Here is a 25,824-nt window from a genome sequence, read left to right on the forward strand (position 1 = left end):
AGATTCTCTGAGAGAATGTGTGCTATTGTCAAATGGCCGCAGAAAGTGGTGGTCATTGAGGACAGAAGGTCTCAAAAGTTCTGGGAATGGGCATAGTTCAGGGGAACCTATAGTGACAGTCTCGGTCCCCTTGTCTGCAGAGCATAAAGCCAAATTTACCACATCCCGACCTACACAGGGAGATGGATGCTGCGAGGACCCAAGGCTAGAACCATGTATTAAAATGACTTTCCTTTGGTTCCAAAAAACCCAGGAAACTGAGAGAGCTGCTGAGAGCCAGCCGTTCAGGACGTAAATGCCAGGGAGTAAGCAAGCTCCTGCAAAGTGCAGCTCAAAGTGAGTCTATCTCTACAGAAAATCAGTGTTCAAAGACGCCAGAGAATCATTTACTTACCTACAAGGGTTGGCGATTTCTTCTGGCGTTGTTTTCATAAAAGGAGAGACGGGCTTTTCCACAAAAGAGCCAAAGCCCAGTCTAAAGTTGCTTGTTAATTTAGACATTTCCTTGGAAAGCAGGGAGCCCAGCTCTTTGATTGTGTTGAGGTCGTCATCCATGGAGGCTGAGAGGTCCATGAGGTAATACAAGTCCACTGGGTAATCCTCGGTCTGGCGGACTTGCACTTGAAGAGTCTGTTCACTGCCTGCAGTTCCGACAAAAAAAAGCAAATCCATAAAAACGCATGAGGACTTATTTGTGACTAATCAATCACTGGGCCAGCTGGCTATTTCATTCCAATAAGAAGTTACTGAAGATACTTAGGATTTCATAAACTATGTGGTAAAAGTTTATAAATGAATGAGCCCATGAAAATCTTTTAGCAGTGTGGCTAGAGCTACTGGAGGAGGTAAGAGTTAGGATATTTTATATCTCCTTGGGAGAACTAGCATCCATTTAGATAGAAGATAAGCTGACTTTTTTTGTACATGGTTTTAGAAAAGGAGAGCAAAATAAAAAGGAGTTTAAAGCTACGTTACAACTCTTAAAGAAATGTGAGGTAAACCTTGACAACATTTGAGCAATTCAAATGGTTACTATTAAATAAGGATTTTTTAGTAACACATGTGGAATGCAAGTGACCAATGTGAATAAAGAAAAGTATTAGCTTTGCAATTGTCTATTTCCTTAAGAATGGGAATCTGAGTATTCACAATCAATGATATGTAATATGGTACAAGATGTACCAGCAGAACAGCAGTATTACCATGTGACATTAGATTTGTTTACATGAGCCCAGGCTCATGTAAATCATAACATACCTGGTCTCAATTTAAGAATCAAGCTTTGAGGTGCAATCTGAACAATGTCGGAACTATTTTTCTGTCTGCCTACACTGAGAGGCTTATTTGTAAGTATTTCTACTTGGGAGACAGGGTTTTCGATGAAGGTTAGTTGACATCCTTTAGCTAAAAGATTTGCCCAGGTATCACATCTTTCACCAACTCCAGATGGATGGGTAAAATTCTAAAAAAGAAAAGCAATAAAGAACAAAAGAAGACAAATTTGCATTTCTTTTGGAGATAAAATTTTATTTTGCTTGCTTTGCTAGTTAGGCATCTTGTCATACTCAGTATATCACATCCCATGTCCTGACATCGATTGTATGTCTGAAGTTAAGTTATAGCAGAATAACGAGATAATTCTCCATTAAAATTCTGAGTAAAATTGAATTCTTCTTTTTATTATATTCAATTGAATTTACCTAGCAGGTTTTTGGGGAGGATTTTTACTGCTTATTTCTTTAAGGCATCTCCTGTGCCACTACTAAATCCGTGAAACAGATGAGTCATAGAGTTGATATCACCCTGGGAATTTATTACGGATGACCTGTAGGTTTGGGAACTCCTAGGATTATCCAAGCTCATTGAGTATATTACCAAATCCAATGACAAAGAACCTTTTCTGTGAATTCCCAAAGGGCAAGGATTGTGACATCTCCTTAGTTAGCTCTCTGTCCTGGTTTAATTCATGAATGCATCATCTTTACATTAACAGCTTTTCTTCATTAAAGTTAACCTCTTGGAGACTTTAAACTCAATGTCTTGAAGCATTCAATTCTTTAAAACTTTCTCTAAGATTTGGAGGTAGGGAAAGGAAGTGAAAGAGAACATGGTGTAGAAGACTGCTTTTCTGTGTAAGACTTGGGAGATCCCCAGTCTCCTTCTGATCCACCTGTGTAGCAGGAGGCAGTGAGATGAGTGTTCCCAGGCAGAGATGTGGCCATTCCAACCCTGCAATGCCCGGAAAAGAAAAGTGGATTGGGGAGATAAATGCCTGTCTTACCTGATAGCCAAGCCTGCTCTAAAGCTTAGGCTTTGAGCAAAGTTAAACTTGCGGCCCATTGACTCTCATGCTTGGAGAGAGGCAAACCAATGCTCATATTATTTTCTTCATTCTTTAGAATTCTAAGCCACTCATACTGTTTTCATCAACCAGGGAAGTTACATTTCTTCTGAAATTGATTTTTGAGAATATAATTTATTATATATCAGTCAGAACTGTGCGTAGTTGAGGCCCCAGGCCAGGTGTAGCAAACTCTGTAATTTCCCAAGATGCCTCCAAGGCAAACAGTGGCTGAATGAGGCCTCACAATCCTTCTCAATACAGTATCATTGCTATCAGCTATAATCGCCATCTTTGCCAAAAAGTCAAGCTGATGTTAACCATGGAACCTGTTTTCTATCTGCTCTAAGCAGAAGCCTAATTTACTTTTTGCTTCAAGTGCCTCAACCGATATAACTAACATTATTAGAGTGACTTTTTAGAATAATATGACCTTAAAATTTGACAATAACCGGCTACCAAGTAAAGCTGTCAGTAGTAACTTATGAAGTTCTCTTAAACGAGTGACAAAAATGCATTTAAATAAAAATTTCAGAGGTGAGCATTTTGTTAGGTTGATTTGTTGCTTTATGTCTCGCATGAAACTAATACTGTCTTTTTCAGGGAGTCAGTGTGAAAAAAATGTAGATTTTTTCCTTCTTTCTATATTCTCAAACCTACTTTTGATACACGAGCTCAAAAAAACATAATTGCCTTGCACTTTTGTGCCTCATCTGTCAAGGCAGTGATGGGAGTGAGCTGGGTTTGTGCTCTGTGGTGGGTGAGGCCCTCCTCCAGAGATACACGTTCACCTTGGGAGGTGGATTTTAGCAGTTCTTGCCCGGTCCAGAGTCGGGTGTCCCGGTTTATTTCCCTTGAGCATTCTACCAGTCCCTGCTGCATTTGGTATTTTAATCTCTTAATGAGATTCAGTAGAGACCTGTTTTAAATCCAGAAAGAGCTAAGGCAGCTCTTTCTCACCAAGAATCATTTACAGATTGCTCTATATTGTCACTGGAGGCAGTGACTCAGGATGGCTTGTTATACATTTCCCAATCCCCCTTATCCTACTTTCTCACAGTTTTCAGTTTGATCAGATAAGGAATGTCTATTTCCGGGTTTGTCATTGTTGAGGTACAGCGTCACCAAGCTCATGAAAATGTAATTTTTAAAAGAATTGGATAACGTTTGAACAGTAAAGTTTACCCCAAAACACTTCTCTTACAGAAGGGATCTTGGTTCCCAGATGTGATACGACGGTTTTGAAGTCAAGTATATGTTTAGTTTTAGAAAATATCATCTCCATGACCTCGGATGACCCAAGCCTTGGCATCGGACATGTCAGCAGTTAGAAATGGCTTCAGAATAAGAGGTGGAATCTCATTAAATAAAGGAACCCGAGTTAAATATTTTTCAGAATAATTAGACATTCACTCCCTCCACAAATTACTTTTGAAATGATTACTTTGATCTACTAATGTGTACATTTTTCTTTCTAGATTTGTCTCACTCTTATAACCCCACAGAAAGCAGGGCACGATAAGAACAATCACTGAAAGAATTAACTTAAGCGTAACTGCAGTTTTTACAAACATGTTGAGGTCATTTGTTTTACCTCCTGAGAACACCAGGCACACTGAGGTCCAATGAGTAAGCAGTCTTCACAGGTTTCTGCACCTCCCATGGCACAGCCACCTATGTTTAAACCCAGCAAGACACAAGGATTCAGTGCACTCTCAGTCCATTTTCGAGACTTATGGCTCTTAAGTACTTGAATGGAGCAATATCAAAGTTTATTTTAGTCTTCAAAGATCAGTCCTCTAAATGTTAGCAATTCATAGAAAGGTTTATATTTTACACCTATCACACTGAAAATATGTATGCCTAATTAGCCAAAAATAATTATTCTCTTTTTTCTTAAAATATAAAAAATCTCAATGCTCACAAATATAGAATCCTCATATTTATTATCCTCATTCGTTATCATGCACCTAAATTTTTAAAAAATTATTTGACCCATTTAAAATGTTTCTCTTTTAAATGTACTGTTTTTTTTATTTTTAAAATAAACCTCTTTCTCTCTCAAGTTTATTACTCTTAAGTGGAAGTCCTTGTTGTATAATAAAATAGTTGGAAAAGTTACCAAAATGGTTGTCACGAAGGTATTAAGAAGTCCTATTGAGCAGTAATGCTGTTTAATTCTCCTCATTAAAATGCCCATGCAACCTTTGTATTTATTTACCTTAAACCTAGAGCATTCCTTATGGGAACAGCCCTGCATCTGCCTGTGATTTGTTAATGTACGTTCAATAGCAAAAAAAAAAAAAAAGCAGTAGAACAGATAAAAAAAAAAAATGACTTCAAATCTAATTTCTGAACCAAATGACAGGTTTGTCAAGCAGACCACAAAAGCAATATATCGGAGAGCTCAGGTCTTACCTTGTACGTGATCGTTCCTTCCTAGAAATAGAAAGAACAGGCAAAGCAGTTCAATCCCCATTCGTTTCAGTTCTCGCTGTGCAGACAGATTGAAAAATGAATTACCTTCAACATTACAAGACCGAAGCTGAACATTGTTAAAAATCTTGCTTTCTCAAAGTGTAAAATTTTAAATACTACTTACACTGCTTTGAAAAGAAACTTGAGATGTAAATAAATAAGTTTTCATTAAGACTGAAATGAAAACAGGCTACCTGGACAGGTAAAGAAGAAAAGCTGTGTTTAAAAGCAACTTCAACATGATTTACTTCCTTGTTCTCCTTATAAGGAATGCAGGTGTACAATCACCAAGAAGGTAGGGGAAATTCATTCAGTAGAAAATTTCATGTAAATTCTATTAGACTCTCTGCAGCCTAGAGAAAGTTAATATCTTTAGTGAAATATTGATCAATGGAATACCAAAAGAGCAATTGAAATATGATTTAAAGTTGTTTTTAAAGTAATTTTAATTTAATAAAAACAGTTGATAAATAAAACACAAATATGTAAGTCATATGTAAGGAGGGTTTTAAAAAACGAGCTAAAGGAAAATACCTGAGATTTTTGTATTTCATTGTTAAATCCTTTGCAGAGAATTGAAATGGATTCTGAAAAATAAAAATCATTATTTTACAGTCAATTTAGAAGACAGGCTAGAAAAAGCAAAACACCGTGCTCCTTTGTTTTTCAAATGGAATGAAAGATATTTTTCTATAAGTATAGTATTCTTATTTAAAAAGCAATATTGGAAATAAATATAATATATTAAAATCAAATTAGACCAGAATTAGTCTTGAAACAACAATTGAAACAGAAACAATGGTGCCCAAGATTCTGAATAGGGACCAAGTGCTGTTTTTTGTGTACTGTCCCAGCTTCTAGCTTACCACTTGGCACGCAGGAGGCATTTGTTTGTTGAACAAAAGAGTGACAGATTTAAAATCTATATAATCTGTGGCTAAATTCATGAGGTTGATTATATATATTTTCCTAATGTATTCAAGAGGATGTTTTGGGATTTGTAGAGACTACAAAGAGGTAAGAATCAAATATTCACTTTGTTACTCTCCAAACTATTTCACCTTAGATGGATTTCTTTGTAGCTGGGCCTATGTCTTGGGAGATTATCTTTTTAAAGTGTATTTCTAAGCAAGCATATGGAACCTGTAAAGAGAGGAAAATTATTATAGACTGGTCAGGCTCTTCTTGGAAGGCTATGTTCAATTTTGAACTCCACCATACACAAGAACCTGGAAGAACACAGCAAGATTCCTGTAGAGAGAAACCAGAATTATTAAAGAATTAGAAATATGCCATTTGGGAAAAAGATACAGTTATATAAAATCAGTTGATTTAGCATGAAGAAGAAAAATTGAGGCACAAATTATATGTGTCCCTGATATTGCATTCATTTTCATACCCACTATTAGCTTTCATTCATTGATTCATCCATTCATTCAACAAATATTTATTTAGCATCTACTTTGTGTCAAGTATTATTCTAGAAGCAGAGAATATGTCAGTGAACAAAGCCAAGTTCTTGACAGGTGAAGCATATATTTTAGGTTAGAGTGCAGCAATAGGGAGACAGAGTCTTAAAATCAGGCAGTGATAAGGGCTATGAAAAATTATAAAGCTGGGTAAAATGAAAGAGGAGTAGGAAGGTGCGTTATTTTATTTAGGATAGTCAGGGAGGATTTCTCTGCTCAACTGACATCTGACAGAACCCTAAATAACTCGGGCAACAAAGTGCAAAGGCCTTGAGACAACCTCACCCTAAGTACTTTCAAGGACAGCGGAAGGCAAGATGGGAGAGGGAGGGTGGTAGCAAATGAGGTCAAATTAAGAGGCAGAGGTCAGATCATATGTATTCTTGACCTTGAATTTTATTTTAAATGTATTGGAATGTCATTAGCAAGTCAAAAGCAAGGGAATGATATTACTTAATTTACATTTTAAAAGACTCACTCTGGCTTCCATGGAGGTTAGAATGTATGGTGACCAGATCGGAAGATGAGAGATCAATTAGGAATTTACAGCTGTTGTCTAGGACAGAGGCAAAGTAGTTGGGACTAGGATGTTGGTGATGCTGGAGGATGGAGGTGGTCAGACAGGATATAATTTGAAAACAGAATGTGTTTATGGATTGAATGTGGATATGGAAGAGAGAGATTTTTTGGCCTGAGCAACTGAGTGTATGATACTCTTTCCTGAGAGAGGCTATCTTGGAGAAGGATCAGGTTTTGTATAAGGATGGGATTCAAAAACATGTTAATTTTGAAATGTCTAGAAGATAACCACGTGAAGATGCCACATAGGCAGTTTGATTTCTGAGTCTACAAATGGGGCGATGTTAGTGTCAGCTATAAATGTAACATCAGTCTACAGCCATGCTACCCTGAACAAGCCCGATCCTGTCTGATCTCGGAAGCTAAGCAGGGTCAGGCCTGGTTAGTACTTGGATGGGAGACCACCTAGGAAGACCACGCACTGTAGGCGTAAAAAACAAAAAATAAAATAAGAGATTGTAAGCTGACAAGGTCCTTGCAATCTATGAGGTCTACCAAAGGTTGCCTTGCCTAAAAAAAAATGTAAGAACGTCAGCATGGATTTGATGCTGATGACATTTAAAGATGAGGCTGAATGAAATCCTCAAGGAAGGGAAAAGCTCTGAGGATTGAGTCTCGGGGCCTGCCAATACCTAGAAGTCAGGAAGAAAAGGATCAGGTAAAGAAAATTGCTATCTAAAGAATACTCCTTCTTGATAAAAAAGGAAACTATCTTTGTTGGAAGACAATTCTCAAAGTATCTCTCACATTTCTGCACATCTTGCAAGCAAAGGCATTGACTACCTTTTTTCCGGATTATCTTTTCAAGGGTGTTTGTAAAGTGCACAGCCTTTGAAGATAGAGATCGTGTCTCTCTCCAGATCAAGTAGATTTGCTTACAGCTTGGGAAGATAACATGTCACCCTCCAGAACCAGGAGCAGACATGTTTACTACCCATTATAAAAGATTTAGCTTCCATAAGCTCAGAGTTTCTCTCTTGTAACAGCCCACCACATGTGCAAGTGTCATCTCTTTGCATTAGTGTCACTCTGTGACAATTGGCCTTGGGAAACTGGTGGAAGAAAATTCTGGCCCGTTGGCCACTGTTATTGCTGTGAATTATAAAGTCCTTTATTTCTGACCCAGACATCTCATGTCTCTGTAGGCACCTACAAATCTGTGATGATCTAACTTGTTAGCTTGCAAGTAAAATCTGAAGCCCTCCACAATTCTTGACAATCTCCTACTTGAAACCCCCCTTTTTCTATAGACTGAACATGCACATTTCAAATCTCATTTTGGAAGATGAGATCTTGCATCCCACAAGACTTCCTGAAATGCCTTGGACTAACCAGTGCTACCCTGGACTCCAGAGGTTTCTTCAGGTTCTGAGTTGTCTGTCTGCCCAGTGACCTCCCTGGAAGCTATCATCAGGCACTTTGGATGAACTGGAATCAGGTATGCCTGCACAACTCTCCATCTGCTCACTCCCTAGAAACTTTTCTCTGAGGTTCTAGCTGCCATCGAAATCTCTTCTTCCTGGGAACATAGTTAGACTACCTCTTCCATCCTGTAGTGCAGTTAAGAGAACCCCAGGGACTTAGCTCTTGGCAGTGGGATGTGAGTGGGAGTGGTATACACCACTGCCAGACCATCTCCCTGTCCCTTTGCCACTGGATGCAGGCAGCAACAACAAGATCCTAAGGGAACTCCAGACATTCAGTGTGACCTTGTGTTTAAATCAAGAACCCTCTACTATTCCATGTACAGACTTCCATCCAGTTCCTAAAGTCCGAATTGTGCTGCTTCATTTGCTCTTCGTCTCCACTTGCAGCCCTGCCCTCGCTTCCAAGCCTGTGTACCTGCCATTTGTGCTGCCCCTACCTCCTTTTCACTCCTCTCACTTGGCTAACTCAACGCATAATTTGGGTCTCAGTGTAGGATTTACTGGTACTTCCCACAGGCAGACCTTTTTGGTGTCTTCAGGCCTCTTTTCCAAGGAACTTTCCCCGAGATAGCCCTTTTAACTGTTTGTAATTGCCTAAATCTTAGCCTCTCTCTCCCACTAGGCTGTGAGGTCTTTTAAGGCATTTATTTATTCAACAAACATTTACTGAATTCTTACTTGGTATCAGACAGGGACTGCCTTAGTTATCTTTATATTCCCAGTAAGTAGCATAACACTTGGTACTTTGTAAATATTTAATTAATATTTATCGAGTAAATGGATGAATTTTTATGTCCCCATTGTCTAATATTTTCTCTGTTACAAAACAGGTACTCCACATATATTAAGTAAATAAATGAGTAAATGAATAAATGGTTTTAGAAAGTACATAATGCAATTAGAAGAGGGAAGATGTCTCCCCTGTTTGGGTTGTGATGAAAGCTGGGAAAAGGCTTAAAATGTAGGCTGGAGAAAAGCAGCTGAATGTAAGAGAAAATAGAAATAAAACAATGCTACAAGAAAACATTCACCTATTCTGTTTCACCTTGGCATCACGCTGGAGAATTTATACCAGCAGAGGGGAAACATTCTTGCTTCTTGAAGATATGGTGCCTGGCGCCCTCTCCTGGAAAGTACCCATCCATGCCCCTGCTGTTCCGGGAGCTGGCCATCCCTTCGAGGGTTCAAATAAAAAAATGTGTTCCCTCAGCCAAGCCAACCAGATTAATCACCTCTGTTTCTGGATATATGTGGAACTTGAACTGGAAGGTACAAACATAAATCAATGGTTTTATCATTGGAGCTGAACCTGGCAGAGAGGACATGAGGTTGAAGGGAATATGAGGCTTCAGGAGCGAGCCTATTCGGGAGACAGAAGCCGAGGCAGAGAAAAACTATGAGGAGTAGATGGGGTGGTGGGTTGAAAGCATCAATTGTAAATGCAGCAGAGAAGGGCTCCTGAGTCTCATGAACTGAGGAACGCTAGAGTCAGACCCACAAACTCACTCTGTTGAGGGGACAGATCATGGCCCAGGCCGAGAACTGCCATGGATCCCAAATGCCCTTCCAGAGCAGATCTCTCTGAGGCCTAGCTCTTCCTGGATTTCTCCAGCATCCTGTCTCTTACAGAGCATTGTGTATTTTTACAACAGATTCCCATCACTTGTGGGTGGTCAAGGTGGACTCTATATTCCTTGCCATTAAGAGATCCTACATTTTTAGACTAACTGCTCAGGCCCATGAGATAGAATTCTACCATCCATTTGGGAGTCTGATCCTCTTCAAAGGTCTGAGCTGGGGAAGGTGCACTAACAGAGCACCTCACAGCTAAGAAGGCAGCATCTCCTGTGCTCTGCCCTTCAACTGGCTTTTGCTTCTGAGATTTAGTAATGTGCTGTCTTCAGTGGAGCCTTGACTTCAGGAAGCCATATGAAACCATCTAACTCAGTGTGTTTGGCTTGGTCTTTCTTGGGCCTAACCACTCATCCGTATCAGAGAATGACAATCTAGGGCACAGCTGGGCCAGCCCCAACGTATCTCAAAATACTCTTGGGAGAGGAAACACTGAGTCAACCTGGCTGGGACCCAGTTCGAACCCTGGGGATCTTAGTAATGACTGCCAGCTCTTGGAATGGCCTTGCTGAGTTTTCCTGCTTTATTTTAGGTACCGGTGACAAATCCACCTCCAGTTGTCTTTCCATGAAAACATTTCTGAGTGAGCAGCTAAAAGAAGTCAATGAAAATGGATGCTTTGCCTTTGGGTCTGCCCCTGATGTAATTCTGTGATATGCACTGCATGGCGGGCTGTTTGCAGATGCTATGGCTGACTTGAGGATGTGTGTTACTGGGTATGCACAAAATCTGGAAGCGATACCTTTGTTTCTCATTTCTCATTTCCCTGGCCCCTGGCAACCACCATTCATTCTGCTTTCTATCTCTATGAATTTGACCATTCTAGCTAACTCATATAAGTAGAATCACACAATAAAGCTTTTGTGTCTGATTTATATCACCAAGCATTTTTTCAAGTTTCATTCACATTGTAGCATGTATCAGAATTTTATTCCTTTTTAAGGCTGAATAATATTTCATTGTACGGATATACCACATTTTGTTCATCTGTTGATGGACATTCAGGTTGGTTCTATCTTTTAACTATTGTGAACAGTGCTGTTACAAACGTGGGTGTGCAAATATCTGTTCGAGTCTGGAACTCAGGTCATGATGCCCAGGATGCTCTGGAGGAAGTCAAGCGTATCGGGAAGAATTTAGTTTTTTTTATGTGGAGAAACCTGGGTTCTAACTGCAGCCCTGCCAGTTCCTACTATGTGTCCTTGGTGATAGCATTTCTTTCTCAGCACTTTAGTTAACACTCTGTGAGACAGTAATAATATCGACTTTTCAGGATTGTAGTGAAGATTTAATTATACTTTTCTGGGTGAATCCAGATTTTATGGGGCTCAAAGATTCTATGATTTAGGGGGCCCTCTTTAAGAAAAGGAATGCAAATTGGAAATAAATTAGGTATAAAAGTCTATATTTATTTGAAATGAGAAAGGAAAAAAAAAACACCACGACAACAAATTACTGAAGCATTGGGGATTCCAGGCCCTTTCTTCTTGATATCACCTGAGGCAACTCACCAGAAATGTTACCTAGAAATGCTTCCCAAAGGTAACCTGGCTTCCGGTCCCCACCTGCAGCTGCCCGCCGCTCCCAGCCACTCACAGGCACCTGTGCAAGCTAGGTTTTACCCGTTTCATGGTAACCTGCCCCGCCCCCCAGCCTCCTCTGATTTCACTCAGGATTCTTGTTTATTGCAGTTAATTTTATTGAGCACTTTTCATGTGTCAGGCACTGTTAAACATTTATTAGTATTGCCCTGTTTAATCTCACAATAGCCTTATGAAGTAGGGACTATTTAACCTCCATGTACTAGATGATAAAAATGAGGCACCAGAAGCTACCGAACCTGCCCAAGATCACACCGCGGCTCAGGCGGCACAGCCCTGCAAACCGACCGCTCTCTAGCCGGACTTCTGCATTACCGCGCAAACTGCCTCGTGGTAGATACGGGATGTTAGTAGAATCATAAAGCAGCTGTCAGCAGAAATGAAATTGACCGAGGAGACTTTAAATACATTTGTCTCTCAATCTCTAGACCCCTTGTTCCAGCTCCAGCTCTGTAACTAGCTGTCTCTCCTTTCGGTTTCTTGTTCATTCTTTCGATCATTCATTCACCACCTAAAATGAGACGAAAATATGATCCTGGATCATACAATCCTTTTTTATTCCTGCTCTGATTTAAGTCCAGAACAAACCACTTAAAAACAAACTTGAAACAAAACATGCTGCCCTTCGCGGGAAGGTGGCACCGCTGGTCAGGGAGCCAGGTCTCGGGCTGAGTCCAGGAGAGGGCGGTCACGGGGGGTCACGGGCATTTCCTGTGGCCGGGAGATGACTCAGTATTAACTCCTGGTCCTTCAGACGCTGTCGCCCTCCGCCCACTTTGGAGCTCGTAGTCAGTCCCACTGTTAAAGGAAGATAGTTCTCATTTGGCAAGTCTGACACAAATCTTGTATGTTAGGCCTGCTTGAGAAACTCTCACCTCGGGTTTTGGAAATTAAAGTCTAAAAGAACTGAGCTCCTTCTGTCTTTTAGTATGTGGAATAAATCCAAAAATGAGATTTTCCTTAAAGTGTCAGTGAATGGGAATTTATTCAGACTTGACTTTGAGAACTAGACTCTCTCGTTATGCCCCTATTTCCTTACCTAAGAAGCAAGAGATATGCTATGGCAGGAAGCCGGTGGGAACAGATGGAAATATTGATTGCAGGATGATTCGCTCATTCCCAGCTTGCAAAACTGCTAAGCATTATTTTCTCTTTTTTTAAAAGATATCTTCAAGTAGTCTAACCAGGGGTTAGGGTTGCTTGGTTTTAAGCTTTTTTGGGGGGGTGGGGGGGTGGAATGAGCACCATCTCTTACTTCTGGGACTGCAATGGGTAATGGCATTACTAGTAAAAATTGACTCTGCTTCATTCATTCAGTCAGTCAGTCAGTCACGCATTCACTCACTCATTCATCAATGTACCAGGCACTCTTCTGGTAACAGAGTTTTGATTAAAACCACCAGAGACTCTGCCTCATGGAGCTTACATTCCTGTGGGAGAGACAGAAAATAAACACCCAAGCAAATAAAGATGTCGGGAAGTTATACATGCTAAGAAAAATACAGAATGATAAGAAATTAGTGAGTGAACAAGGTGCGGGGGAGCAGAGAAGCCTCTGATAAGGTGGCATCAGACAGCATCCTAGGGAAGCAGGAGAGGGAATCACACTGCTCTCTGGAGGAAGAGCAAGTACAAGGTCTGCAGTGGGAATGTTTGAGGACAAGCAAAGTAGTTGGTGAGGCTGCAGTGGAGGGAATGGATAAGCACAGGAGGTGACAGGGGACAGGCCAGAGAGGCAAGGGGGTGAAAGGAGCTCATCAGGAGAGCCTCTTGGGCCATGTTCAGGACTCTGGATTTGTATTCTGAGTGAGAAGAGAAGTTTTTGTGGATTTTGGTAGGACGTGCTGTAGCTTACGTTTTGAAAGAATCACTCTAAACATACTGTAGAAGCAGCAAGGTTGGAAGCAGGGAGACCTATTGGAGGCTATTTCAGCAGCTGAGGCCAGAGACAATGAAGGCTTGAAAAAGGAAGGTAGCAAGAAGTAGCTGAATTCTAGATATACTTCCAAGATAGACAGAGTTTACAGATGGATTGCTTGTAGGACTCAGGGATGACTCTAAGAGTAATGGAGGCCCCTACTTGATAACCCCACCATCACTCTCATCGTAAGAGTCACAGTGAGATCTAATCAACTCTAATGATCTGCGCAGTTATGTGGAGTCGTAACTGTGTAAGAGATGTTCTGTGGCAGAACAAGAAAGTTCAAACTACGCAGGCAAGTGCTCTGTGGTGAGACTGTCTACATGTTTGGGTTGTTAACATTCCTTCAGTCCAACGAAAGTCCTATTAGCTGGCATCTCTGTTCTGGAATTCTCCATGATTGGCGTTTGGAGGCAAAAGAAAACCTGGGAAATCCCCCATGGTCCTATGGCCCACTGTAGCTGCACTGGGAGACTATCTGGTCAGTTTCAGTAGCAAAAGGGTCTCCTCTAACAGATTTTTTTAAAAAAATCTGTTCCTTATCAAGCCACTGTAAGAAAGTAGACAAGATGGGTATATTTTACTTTGTAAAAAAAAAAATCCTTGCAAAGTGGAAGGGTTCCAGACTTCTTTTGACCTTAAAGATGCATCAGTAGGGAAGGTTATTATTCTTTAAAAAGCTAAAGAAACGGTGGCCAATAATTATGTCTGAAGAATACCTTTGAGGAGAAATGCAGAGGATTTATTACTTTCACCTGCCATTTTATGGACTTTTCTGATTGCTCCTGATGCCCACTCACTGACTCTTATCAGTCAATTTACACAAAATCAAACAGGGAAAAGGATTGAGCATGCTGTGAACACCCTAATTGTTAAGAAGGCTAAGCAATAAATTATTCTCACAAGCTATTCAAAATGTCATTCTACTGGTGATGTCTCAAGGACTGGAAGAGAAGAAAACTTTAAAAAGCAAATTCAGCTGGTATCTAACTAAAGATGATATGTTGGATTTTTATACAATAGATGTAATGAATCTATATATTGTTGGGTATAATTACTCTCAGACAAAAAATGGCTCCAATGAGTTGTCAGATGTGAGAGACTTGTTTGAGGGAGTATGAAAACTGCCTGCCTATCCTGTAACCTGTCATCTCAGAACTACTCTGAGTGAAGCTATGCTTACAGATGGTCCCTTCCCAAAACCAGGTAGCTGAGGAGAGTGTAACAGGGTTTCCTCAAACAGTGCACAGTGCAGCTAATGGCTCAATGGTAGTTTCAACATCTACTAAAGTAGTGAATAATTTTCTTCGTACCATGGAGTTTAAAAATTACAATCAAAACATGTATAATGAAAGTTTTTTTGATAGAAAAAAGTTGCCATTAGTTGCAATTATTTGGGGAAATTTTTTTTCTTTTGGCAAATAATCCCTTCTATATTGATGATATTATATCTTGGGTATCAATAGAGTAATGCCCAATAGCATGGAAAATAGAGTTGTCAGTACTGGCTCAGTCCAGACCTTGGTGGGTTATTGGATATTTACTGTACAGTTTAAATTAATTTTGAAGTAGTTTAGGGCCTAAACTTTAGGCCATCAGGATTAGGAAGACAGAATTTAAATGTTAACTCAACCAACGGAATTATTTATTTTTATGTATGTCACTGGAGGAAGTGCACTGAATAAAGGATGGACTTTATATAATAATAACGTGTCGATGCTATTTCCCAAACTGTGTTCTGAAGTTAATCCCAAGCTGTTAATCCTTGCCCTGATAATGAAATGTTCCTAGTATAGTTAATGTTCCTAGTATAGTTAATACAGACTATTAATGTCCCCTATCAGAAATTCACAATGCACATTAACCTATTAAACACTTTAAGAAGCCCCACAGTGAAGAAAATTGGGTACCTTTGTTTAACAATTAAACAAAAAAGTATTCTCTTAGACAAAGCCTTTTTTTTAACGTACTTATTAGCATCCCTGGATCCATTTCCACCTAACATAATCTCAGCAGTGCTAGAAGGGAAAATAGATGTACTGAAAGTTTTATGGAATTTCACCTAGCCTGCTGTCAAAGAGCCCAAGAATCAAATTTTAAAATTATAGCAAGATTTCTTAAGAAAATCCAGATGTGAATTCATTTGTTTCCCCAGTGCATTCTGAATGCATTATACAATTCAAAGATCTTTCAAGATGGATTTTCCTGGAGAAAATTCTCTTTAGGGAAGTCCAGAGAGCAGGTCTGTTTAGATGATAGTTCTTGGGGTAAAGCACTTGGGATGCTTTACCCTAAGCACTTGGGGTGGTGATGACTCATTATACTCTTTAATGTCAGACCCACACCTTGACCTTGGTTACTTAGAAACCCCAGATAGTACTAGAGCTGAATGATCCAGGCTGGCCTCCCTTGTGAAATGGATTCCAAGCTCTGCTGTCCATTGCTATGACACACTCTCCCCTGGGCAGAGGACCCCACTGCTACTCGAGTCTGCCCTTTGCTTGTTTCTTGTTGGTACAATGGCCCATCCTCAAGCCCTCACCCACCTATCTATCGACCAACTTGTCTTGCTTCCAGAGGGTCTAGAAGAGTAATCCCCTTAAGACAGCATCATTCTCTTCCTTGGGTAAGAAGCATCTCTTCAGGTGAGAAAGTGTGCAACATTTTGCTCCAAACTTGTTTTCTTTCCTGCTTTCTCAAGCCCTTAGGATGCAGGGATTCAGGCAAGGCAAGAACAATCTGCTTGAATCTAGATCTCTTCTCTTCAAAAACTTCACTTCTTGGGGTGATCGATTTTATGTCATCTTCTAACAATGAAAGTGTTAGTCTTTCATTGAGATGAGAATCTAAGTGATTATATAAAACTAGGTAATTTGCCTACGTTGTAGGATGTCAAAATAGCAAAGAGTCACTGTAACTCATTCTGCTTGATTTTTCCAAGGAAAGAGTAAACTATGATATGGGCATTTCTAAAAAATTGAACCCAGTAGCAGATTTTTTAAAAACCATGAGGACATGTTTCAAAGCTACATTTGCAAGTTTTTTCCCCCCACATATCTCAGATGAACAAGCTAGATTATTCATTTGAACTGCATGCAAGTAGCACAATGGATGTCAAAGTTTGAAAATCTAAAAACCAAGAAATATCAAGGTATGAAAGAGTGTTTAGTGACTTTATTTGGCTTTATCTAGCTTTGGAGTGAGAAAAACCACGCTTACAATTACATTTCGTACAACCATACTCTACAAATAGTAAAATCATCTTACTTTTGAAAAAATTATTTATCCTGTTTCATGGAACATTGCAACTACAAATTCCTTGGTCCTGAAATAGCCCTAAAACAATAACAGCAAACGAGGTAAAGTTCTGATATTTTTCCCCCACTTAAAAATATTTAACTCAATATTTTAAAACAGTTTTAGGTTAGTACAGAGAATTCTCATATGCCCCACACCCAGTCTTCCTTATTACATCCCATTAGTAACATCTTACATTAGTTGGGTACATTTGTTACAATTGATAAATCAATATCAATACATTATTATTATTATCTAAAGTCTATACTTTATTTAGCTTTCCTTAGTTTTTACCTAATGTCCTTTTTCTGTTAAAGAATTCCATCTAGGAAACATTACGTTTGTTGTCACATCTCCTTGGGCTCCTCTTGGATTCTCTCCAGTATACAAAAGAGAAAAAAATATGTCACAGAGAGAGGTTAAATAAGTAACCATGGTCTCATAGTTATTATATGGAAATGTTCGCCTCAGGTTCAGGAAATCTGATTCCAGACATGTGGTTAACTTTTATACTAAATTATTCTTACCCTAATAGTATTATTTCAAGTTGAATATCTTGTTATTTGTCAGTTCAAGCAACAGAGTAGTAGAATAGTGAGCATACTGAGTCCCCCGCCACACTCCCCCACACACACATTAGTGACTGGCCATAGTCACATTGACAGTTTTCAATGATAGGACAATAGATCCCTGATTCTGAGAATTTTCACAGAGTTTGGGGGGCCAGAACTTTGAAATGAAGGTGTTTGCATGGTTGGGTCCTTCTGAAGGCTCTGAGGAGAATCCTTTCCCTGTCCTTTGCTTAATCCTTGGCGTTCAGATACACTTCCAGGGCACTGACTTGTTTTGTAGACATTTTATTCCAATGCATTGTCTTCACATGGCCTTCTCCTCTGTGTTTTCTCTTTGTCTGGGTCTTCTTCTCTTCTTATCAGGACAATTGTCATTGGATTCAGGGCCCACCCAATAATTCAGGATGATCTCATCTCAAGATCCTGAACTTAATTACATCTCCAAAGACCTTTTTTCCAATAAGCTCACATTCACGTGCTCCAGATGGACATACCTTTCAGTAGGACACCATTCGACCCGCTACAGGGACTAGTAATGCACACAGGGTGGTTGTGAGGATTAAATAAGTTGAAATTGCACAGGTATCCAAAATAGGGTAGGCATGTTTAAAAAAATGACAGTCATTTTTGTTATTACTGTTTTGTACAGCATGAGGCCCCCAAGGGTTAACTTGGGTAAATGTCTCAACTGAAATAAAAGTATTCAACTGTGTATAGTTTATATAACTATTATTCACATAACAATTGCTTTATTTTATAGTGTTAGTTTTTTACACTTAGTCCTGCCAGGATCTTCACAAGGCTATATGAATTCCTTTTTTAGGTGGTGGGGATAGGAAACATCCTCAGTCAACAGTTTCAGCTAACAATACTTGTCAGAAACACAAAAGGACTTTAAGCTTACAAATGATCTCCTCATCAAGAGAATTATGAGCTGGGGTTCTGATGAATGAATTTCCTATTCGTTGCCCATCTTGATAGACACGCAGCCAAAAAAAAAACAGCTGGGCAGCCTCAGCTGTTTCTCTGTCCCTTGGTTACCCTCTGCGGTCACTGCAGCACCCCCATTTTATGATCTGGATCTTTACTTCAGGGACAGAGTTACAACTCAGTGCAGAGCTTTCAACCCCCACCCCACTCGATTCCCATTGCATTGCATGGCTGCTCCACCCCCAACCTGCACTGTCTCCTGCGGTCACTTCCTGGCAGCCATAGGACTTTGAGCTGGCTTCAGTGAATTCTTTCTGCATTTGTCAGAAAGCCATTGAGTCTCAGAATGTAAGTGCAGCAGGAAGAGCCTTTAGTGATCAGAGTCCAACCCTATTCCATTTTCTCTCCAATCTTTTCTTCATACTGTCTATTGATAGATTTGCATTGAATATCTGCTCACGATGCTAGGCATAATGCTAGATGCTAGTTACAGTGGTGAGCAAGCTCAATGGGCAGCTTCCCAAAGCAATAGTGGGTCACCTCCACACTGCCTGAGTAGATGTCTATATGATCTCCCATGAGCATTGATAGCTTATGTTTTACTTAGAAATAATCCTTTAATATACATGTTCTTAACCTGAGGTCTATCTATTAATAGAACCTGGAGAGTAGGGGTAGGCAGTAAGATCTGTGACCTTGGAAGGGGAAATATATTGCATCTTCATTTGCACTAATCCCAGGCTGAAATTAAATGTTTCCTTCTATTATAAATGTAGACTGCAAACTGTCATAGAAGCAGTACCTGTAACTCTCACCAAGAGAAATCACGCATATTTTTCACATCACTTTATACTTGTTACAGATATCTCAAAACATTGTCAGCACTTGTCATTGTGTCAAAATCATAATAGTCATTAGACCTGCCACTGGACCTTGTTATTTAAAGTGTTAATAAAAAGGCACATGTGTTGCTATAACATAAATTTATTTTTCAGTATTTTGATAACTGTTTCAATATAATTGTTTTCTTTCTAATCACATGTATTTTATTTCAGAGACATTAAACCAAAGAGGTCTATGCCATACCAAGAAAAGTTTAGAACTCCTAAGTAAGGAAAGGATACTAATCATGAAATCTGAAGACCCTTTCTCTATGAAGTCTTTCGAAGATCCATAAAAATTGTCCTCTTACTTTTATTCCTGAAATGAGTTTGAGACATCAAACATACAGATGTAGGCCATATAATTGTTCCTGGATCATCTCAATTAAATATACAGGTTGGCCCCATGGGAAGTAAAATGAGCATGATCTGGGGTTTCCAGAATAAGGTATAGTATTTAAGAGTTATGTGGTCAACTTTTGACTACCATTGGTTGGGCCATTATTTCCAGATCTTTCTGAACCCCGAACTTAGTAGAGACCCTGAGTTTTGGGAGGAGCCAGAGAAGAGTCTCAACCATAATTTCAGGGTTAGAAATAAAAAAGGTTTTAAAGGAAGATTTAAAGAATTTTATGCATATGATTAATGCATTGATTTATGCATATGTCATAAATCCAAATTTTATTCAACTAATCCATATTTTTTTACCCTCATTGTAGGTTTAACATAACTTAAATTACTTGTGGTAATTCACACTCAGGCAATAAATTAAATATTTTGTTAAATAAATATGTCTTGTTTTAGTTTTTCAAATAATTACATATAAAAAACAAAGATGCTGAAACTATTTATGAGATGAAGAGGTATCTTAAACTTAGAAACCATTAGGTTGAAAGCAGCACACATTTAGCCTCTTGTGATGCTCACTGAACTATGGATTTATTTATGAAAGAAAAGAACAAAATGAAAAAACATGAATAAGAAGTATACCACTGAAGACCATGAAAAGGGATGGAATTGGTGGTATAATGCCTTTTAACTCTCTAGGAACACAATCTCCCTCCCCCCATCTCAATTTTGATTAGCTTTTGTACCCTTAACTTCCATACATGTTTTCAGGAAAACAGAATTGTCTGCTTTTGGACAAAAACATTAACATTTCACTTTTCCAACTCCTACCTCCTCAAACAACAGAAATAATTCTTGCACCTATAATAGGATTTTCATACCCTCAAAATCTGCCCACCCCCATGTCAGACTTCTCAGTTCCAGAGTAGATGGTTAAAGTAGTCTTTAATGCATTTTTTGAGGTCTTTACGTAGTCTCTCCTCTCCCAGTTCTTTTTCCTCCACTCACATATTATATAACTGGCTAAAACACTACTTTTATAGGTCAGCAATCTTTGGTGATTCCTCATAACCCACAGAATAATCCCCAAATACCTGACATTCAAACTTTCTATAACTTTGCTCTTATCATTGTAATTTGCTGTGTATGACATTCCTGTAAAAACTATGGCTTTTGCAAAACCGGTTTTTCCCCATTTCTCCAACAACCCATTTTTATCAGTTTCTGCTCACTCCCTTATCCTTAGTGTAAATGCCTACACCCACTCACCGTATCTACTTAGATTATACATATCCTGTGCATCCTTAATTTCCAAGCTCAAGTCCGTTCTTTTTTTCAGTACCTTGGCCACAATGCCTGTCTTACATAAATTTCCATAGCCCTGAATATATTACTCATCAAAGATTTATTATGAACTATGTTGAAGTCATGGCATTTATTTTTTAAGTAAATTGTATTTTAATTTCTTTGAGACTAGCACAACTTCAAGCACATAGTAAACATTCAAAAAATCCTGTCTTTACTATTTATTGATTATTTGGTCTTGGGTCCTTAACTTGACTTACCTAACCATTAGTCTTCTCATTGGTGAAATAAGAATAACTGATACCCTGCAAGGTTGTTATTAGAATTAGAAATAACATATGTCAAGGGTCTTGTATGGCAGATAATATAATGAGGCATCCTTGCCCTAAAGCAGATTATCATCTAGCTCAAGAAATAAATATAAATTAAAAGGGAAAACTGATACGAGGAAAAAATAATAACAAGGAGCTAGAAGACTTAATTCTCCTCCCAACTTAGCCTCTCCATAAATTAGTGACTTTTCTTCTCATTCTTTTCTAGGCTCAATTTTCTCATACCTAAATTCAAAAGAGGTAACGTGCGTGGTATAGAAAATCCCCAAGGTCTTTTCTCACAGCAATACACAATAATTCTATAAGCAGAAAATAAAAACAAGAGCATCAAGCTCTAATTCTGAATTTTGTGGAGTGTAGAGAGTGGAGAAAAGTTATTCAAGGACATTTTTGAAGATGAGATTCGAGACAACACTTAAAGAAATTAAAGGACAGAAACTAGTTGTAAAAGAAAGTGGGAGAGGAGCCAAGAAAAAGCACAGAGAAAGATTAATATCAATCAAAACCTTAGAATAGTTGTGAAGAAAAGCATGACCTCTGGCTGGATCTGAGGAGTTGGGGCTAAGATGCAGTTGGACTTGAAAGAGAGTACAAGTTGATGGAAGTCTTGAACGCCAGGCTGCAGAATTTAGATTTGAACTGATTGGCAATAGGGAGCTACTGAAGGTTCTGAGCAAGAGAATAACATTATCGTCATGAGCAAGATGATAATCGCATTTAGGGAATAATATCGTGGCAGCTACTGCACTGCTAATATCAAACTGAGAGGCTAGAGGCAGAGACAGCAAAAGAATCTGTGGGAACACTTCTTTTGAGGACAGGTTAAATTAGAATTCATCATCCCCTGGGCTTTAATAATCCAGGTGTGAGGTGATAGAATCCTTGACTAGGATGGCATGGTAGATTTTTTCATTGATCAAAGTATTCATTTTACGCATTCATAACCACTGATGTCAAGCTCGGTTGTATGACTTGCAATTCCCTTAATCTAATGAATATTATACATTTCGCCTTACTGAACTCAGAAGGAGCCATGTGGCTATCTTTGACCAATAAAATGTGGGTGGAAATGATACTTGCTACTTCCTAACAGAAGCTTTGAGAGATACTTCAAGGTCCCACTGTTTTCTCTTTTCCCTCTGCTATGAAACTAGTAATGTTCCTCACAGGAGCTGCTCTGTAAGCCTAGATACTGGAGTGAAAAGGGAGTGAAGTAAATCCGTCATTGACCCAGAGCCGACATTTACATGTATAAGAAATAAGAATTGTCATTGTAACTCACTGAGATTTTGGAGTTATTTGTTACCACAGCTTATTTTAGCCTTAGCTGACTGATACAGATAACTGTAAAAGAAGACTCTATTAAAGAAAACAAAGAGAGAGAAAGGAGTTGCTGCTTTAATGAGGAAGAAGAAAGTAGCACTTCATGAGCTCAGGGCCAGAGGACATTACCTTAGCAGTGATGAGGACCTTAAAGGTTAAGAGGTAGGTGGAAGGCAAAAGGATCATTAATCTTGTTCTTGACATTCTGAATTAGAGATGATATTAGGACTTCTGAAGAGAGATTTCTTAGGTTCAGGTCTAGCTAACTTCTTTCCCACCCCTCACTTTCCTAACGTAAATCTAGTATGGGGAGGGCCTCGTTAGATCCAATGGAAATTAGCATTTCTGCAGCTCCCAATCCAGATCATTGAGTGTTAAATGTTACTCACAGGAATTTGGCTTTTGATCCATAGGTGACGAGAGTCTAATAAGATGACAATAGTCAGTAGGAATGACTATTGGACTTGTAGCAATGATTTAGATGGACTGGAGGGGGCAGAAGGGGATTAATGAATCTGGATCTGATCTAGTGGGGGGCCATGGGAATGAAGAGGGATGGATGTTTTAGAGATCAAATTCATGTGATTAATTTATAGACTTGCTACTTTTTGATAGCACTTTTGTCCTTTATATTATACCTGAAATCCGTAAACCATCTGAAAAAGAATTCAGAAATTGATCTTTACTCTCATAATCAATCCATTACAGAGCCCGCCTTATGCTCCATCTGATTGCCAAGCTCATTTATCTATCATAATAATGACAGCGATGATGATGGCGATGATGATGATGATGATGATAGTTATTTAGCATCTACTATGTGCCTGGCACTGTGCTAAGCATTTTATACACATTCTTTCATTTAATCCTAACTGTAAATGGGCCATTTGTTAACTTAATGTCTCTGAGCTCCAGATCCAGCCCTCTATCCCCTGCTTTGTAATGCCGAAACTGGGACTTTGCAAACCACATTTCTGCTTTGCCAGCTGCTTCATGCTTGGCTCTGCCAACAGGGCCAATAGAGGGAGGCTGCAAGCCTGAGGGAGGGAGAAGGGACCTGCTGCTTCTTGTCTGCTTCCTGTTCTAGTGTCTCCCCAGCAACGCCTCCTCGCCCTGGCAGTGGAGCTCATTCCAGCAGCACAGTCAAATCCGGTTTGCTGTTTTCTCAACACCCAGAGAACCAGCCTCATTGTGCCCACTAAGAGACCCCAGTGCCCTCCTTAGAGGTGTGAGTCCCAACCCTGAAGGAACCCTCCTTAAGTTTCTAAATTTCAATAATTTTAGATCCTTCTCTTGTTTTCTTTCCCAGCCCCAAGGGTGTAGCTACTTCTCCCTGTTGCTATCTTAGTGATGCCTTAGACGTATCATTTTACACTTTCTGTTGCCTAGTTAACAGCTTTGTACCCTGTCAACATCCTTTATATTTAATGCCTTCTATTAAAATAACTGGTGTCACTTCTGTCTCCTACTGTGACCCTGATTGGTACAGTGAGGTAAATATTATTCCTTTCTTTCCATAAATAAGGTAGCCAATGCTTCATATTAAGAGAGATTAAGTAACTTGCCCAATGTCATGCTGATAATAATTGGATTCTAATCGGGATTGAGACCTCTTTTTCACTCCAGAGCCCTGGTCATAACTGGTCCCATCTCTGCTTCATTTTGAGTCTCATCGTCTTGCTCACTTTCACGGTCTCCTCTCCTTTGTGTCTCAGTGTGCACCGTCACTTGGCAGACCGCTCTTTCCCCTGTTCTCTAGGTGCAGGGTAGAAGGCCCAGGGAGTCAGGTGGTAGAGATGGCATCATCAGTGCATTCAAGCCTGGGACCAGAGATGGCTCGATCAGCTGTGCTGGTGCCCACATCTGCCATGTCATGAGTTCAGGACTTTGCATTCTAGGAACCACTTTAAAGCTTCTGCTGAAAGTACTCTCTACTCAGTGCCTCCTGACAGCATCAGACAGAGAGAAATGGAGCACTAGTGTGGACAGCTGGGTGGTCTGGGGTGGGAACAAGCCTGGTAGGAGTGAGCAGGCAGTGGGATCCATCTGGAGCACTCATGTTTGGCTTGTTTGTTTGAGAAAGAAGCAGAGGCTTTCAATCTTGGTCCTCCATGAATAAAGCCATCCCAGGGTAATGTGGTTTCGCTTAGCACTGTAGCTGGAGTGCCCTTCTTCAAACAAAACAAAACAGAGCAATGCAAACAGTCTGTCCTCTCAGCTGCCAGTTTCCAGCCCTGGGGGTCTCCTGAAGGTCTGAAGTGGCCTGTGCTATGGGTGAGGCTGGGTATAGTGGAATGGGAGGGTAGGTGAGCTGCTCCCTCTCCAGCTTCCAGGCAGCGTGACCTAAGCTTTCCTTGCTGCCTCCTGAGCAGAGCGTGGGTGAGAGGGAAAATGCTAGTCCTAGTACTAGGCCTACCTTAGCCTGCCCTCAGCCTCATGCCCATCTCTTTTACTCCAACTGGCTGGCAAGATGATCAGTTGATGCCTGGAAGGTAATTGGGGTGGCCTGGGAAGCAGGTAGGACCCTCTTGCCACTCATATTGCCCTTGCTCTGATTTCACAGATTAAGAAAGAGGCTGGGAAGGTAGATTGTCTGCAAACACTAAGAGTGTGAGAAGGGCCAGACTGTTCACTGCGCCCTGATGTTGATGGACACTATTAATTGAACAAGCCAAAGTTGGCCTACGGCGTGTCAGGTACAGAGATGAAAGCGCTAACTTAATTCAGATAACGTGCTTAGTGGGGCACCTGGGTAAACACAACTCTCATTGTTGACATTGTGGAGTTGTCTATTTAATGTGACAGTTTTCTAGGAGACAGAGGTACAGTGTCTTGACATAAGGACACCTTCTTTACTAATTTGCATAAAGGCTCCACATGAGCACTATTAGTCCACTTGGACTACCCCCTTCCTCGCCTGCATGGCCCTGCTCTTGACTTCTGTTTGTGTCTGTTGGTGTCTCTACGAACTAGATGCACACAGCTTTTTTTCTTTATTTTTGGAGAGGGATTGGGGAAGAAGCTGCTGGAGGAGGGAACAAAGTAGGGAAGATGGTGGGACTGGTAGTTCTTCACTCTTCATCTAGCTTGGAGGACTCTGAACTCTGGTCAAGGAGCAGATGGCTAAAGGAGGTAAAAACTGCTCAATAAACCTCAGTGAGGGTTTATTGGTCAATGACAATGTGGATAACTTGCATGTGACAAGATGCTGGGAAAGAGGCTCTTCTCCTCTCTGCCTGGCACCCAGGACTCTTCTGGCCCCTGTGAACTGCAGGGCTCCACTGAGGGCAGCCTGTACCCTTGGTGGAAACTCTGCCCACCCCAGGATGGGTGGTGGCAGAGAGGTTCCCTGCAGCCTTGTGAGTGAGGAACTTGGATCAGTTGGCAC

At 40.0% G+C, this 25,824-nt stretch overlaps 1 protein-coding gene, 1 long non-coding RNA gene and 1 pseudogene across 14 annotated transcripts in view; 2 read left to right on the top strand and 1 right to left on the bottom strand.

The window, feature by feature from the left end:
- Nucleotides 1-10,806, top strand: part of LOC120597019 (uncharacterized) — a 55,007-nt gene extending 44,201 nt beyond the window's left edge. For both annotated transcript variants that reach the window (XR_005651307.1, XR_005651306.1), the window contains exons 2-3: nucleotides 8,118-8,305; nucleotides 10,459-10,806. This is a non-coding gene — a long non-coding RNA (uncharacterized LOC120597019). The remainder of the gene's footprint in view (nucleotides 1-8,117; nucleotides 8,306-10,458) is intronic.
- Nucleotides 1-25,824, bottom strand: part of ITGB6 (integrin subunit beta 6) — a 118,432-nt gene that overhangs the window by 63,907 nt on the left and 28,701 nt on the right. For 6 of the 12 annotated variants that reach the window (XM_039855641.1, XM_039855640.1, XM_039855650.1 and 3 more), the window contains 5 exons: nucleotides 5,354-5,406; nucleotides 4,760-4,835; nucleotides 3,936-4,015; nucleotides 1,258-1,462; nucleotides 395-641 (listed from right to left, as the gene is read on the bottom strand). In XM_039855641.1, the coding sequence (XP_039711575.1) occupies nucleotides 395-641; nucleotides 1,258-1,462; nucleotides 3,936-4,015; nucleotides 4,760-4,835; nucleotides 5,354-5,406 (661 nt within the window). Of the gene's footprint in view, nucleotides 1-394; nucleotides 642-1,257; nucleotides 1,463-3,935; nucleotides 4,016-4,759; nucleotides 4,836-4,943; nucleotides 5,173-5,353; nucleotides 5,407-25,824 lie in introns of all 12 variants that reach the window. The other 6 variants (XM_039855643.1, XM_039855647.1, XM_039855645.1 and 3 more) reach the window with 3 other exon arrangements.
- On the top strand, nucleotides 7,179-7,297 carry LOC120597244 (uncharacterized; annotated as a pseudogene).

The sequence above is a fragment of the Pteropus medius genome, unplaced genomic scaffold (assembly GCF_902729225.1).
Source record: "Pteropus medius unplaced genomic scaffold, Ma_sr-lr_union100, whole genome shotgun sequence".
Lineage (NCBI taxonomy): Eukaryota > Metazoa > Chordata > Mammalia > Chiroptera > Pteropodidae > Pteropus > Pteropus medius.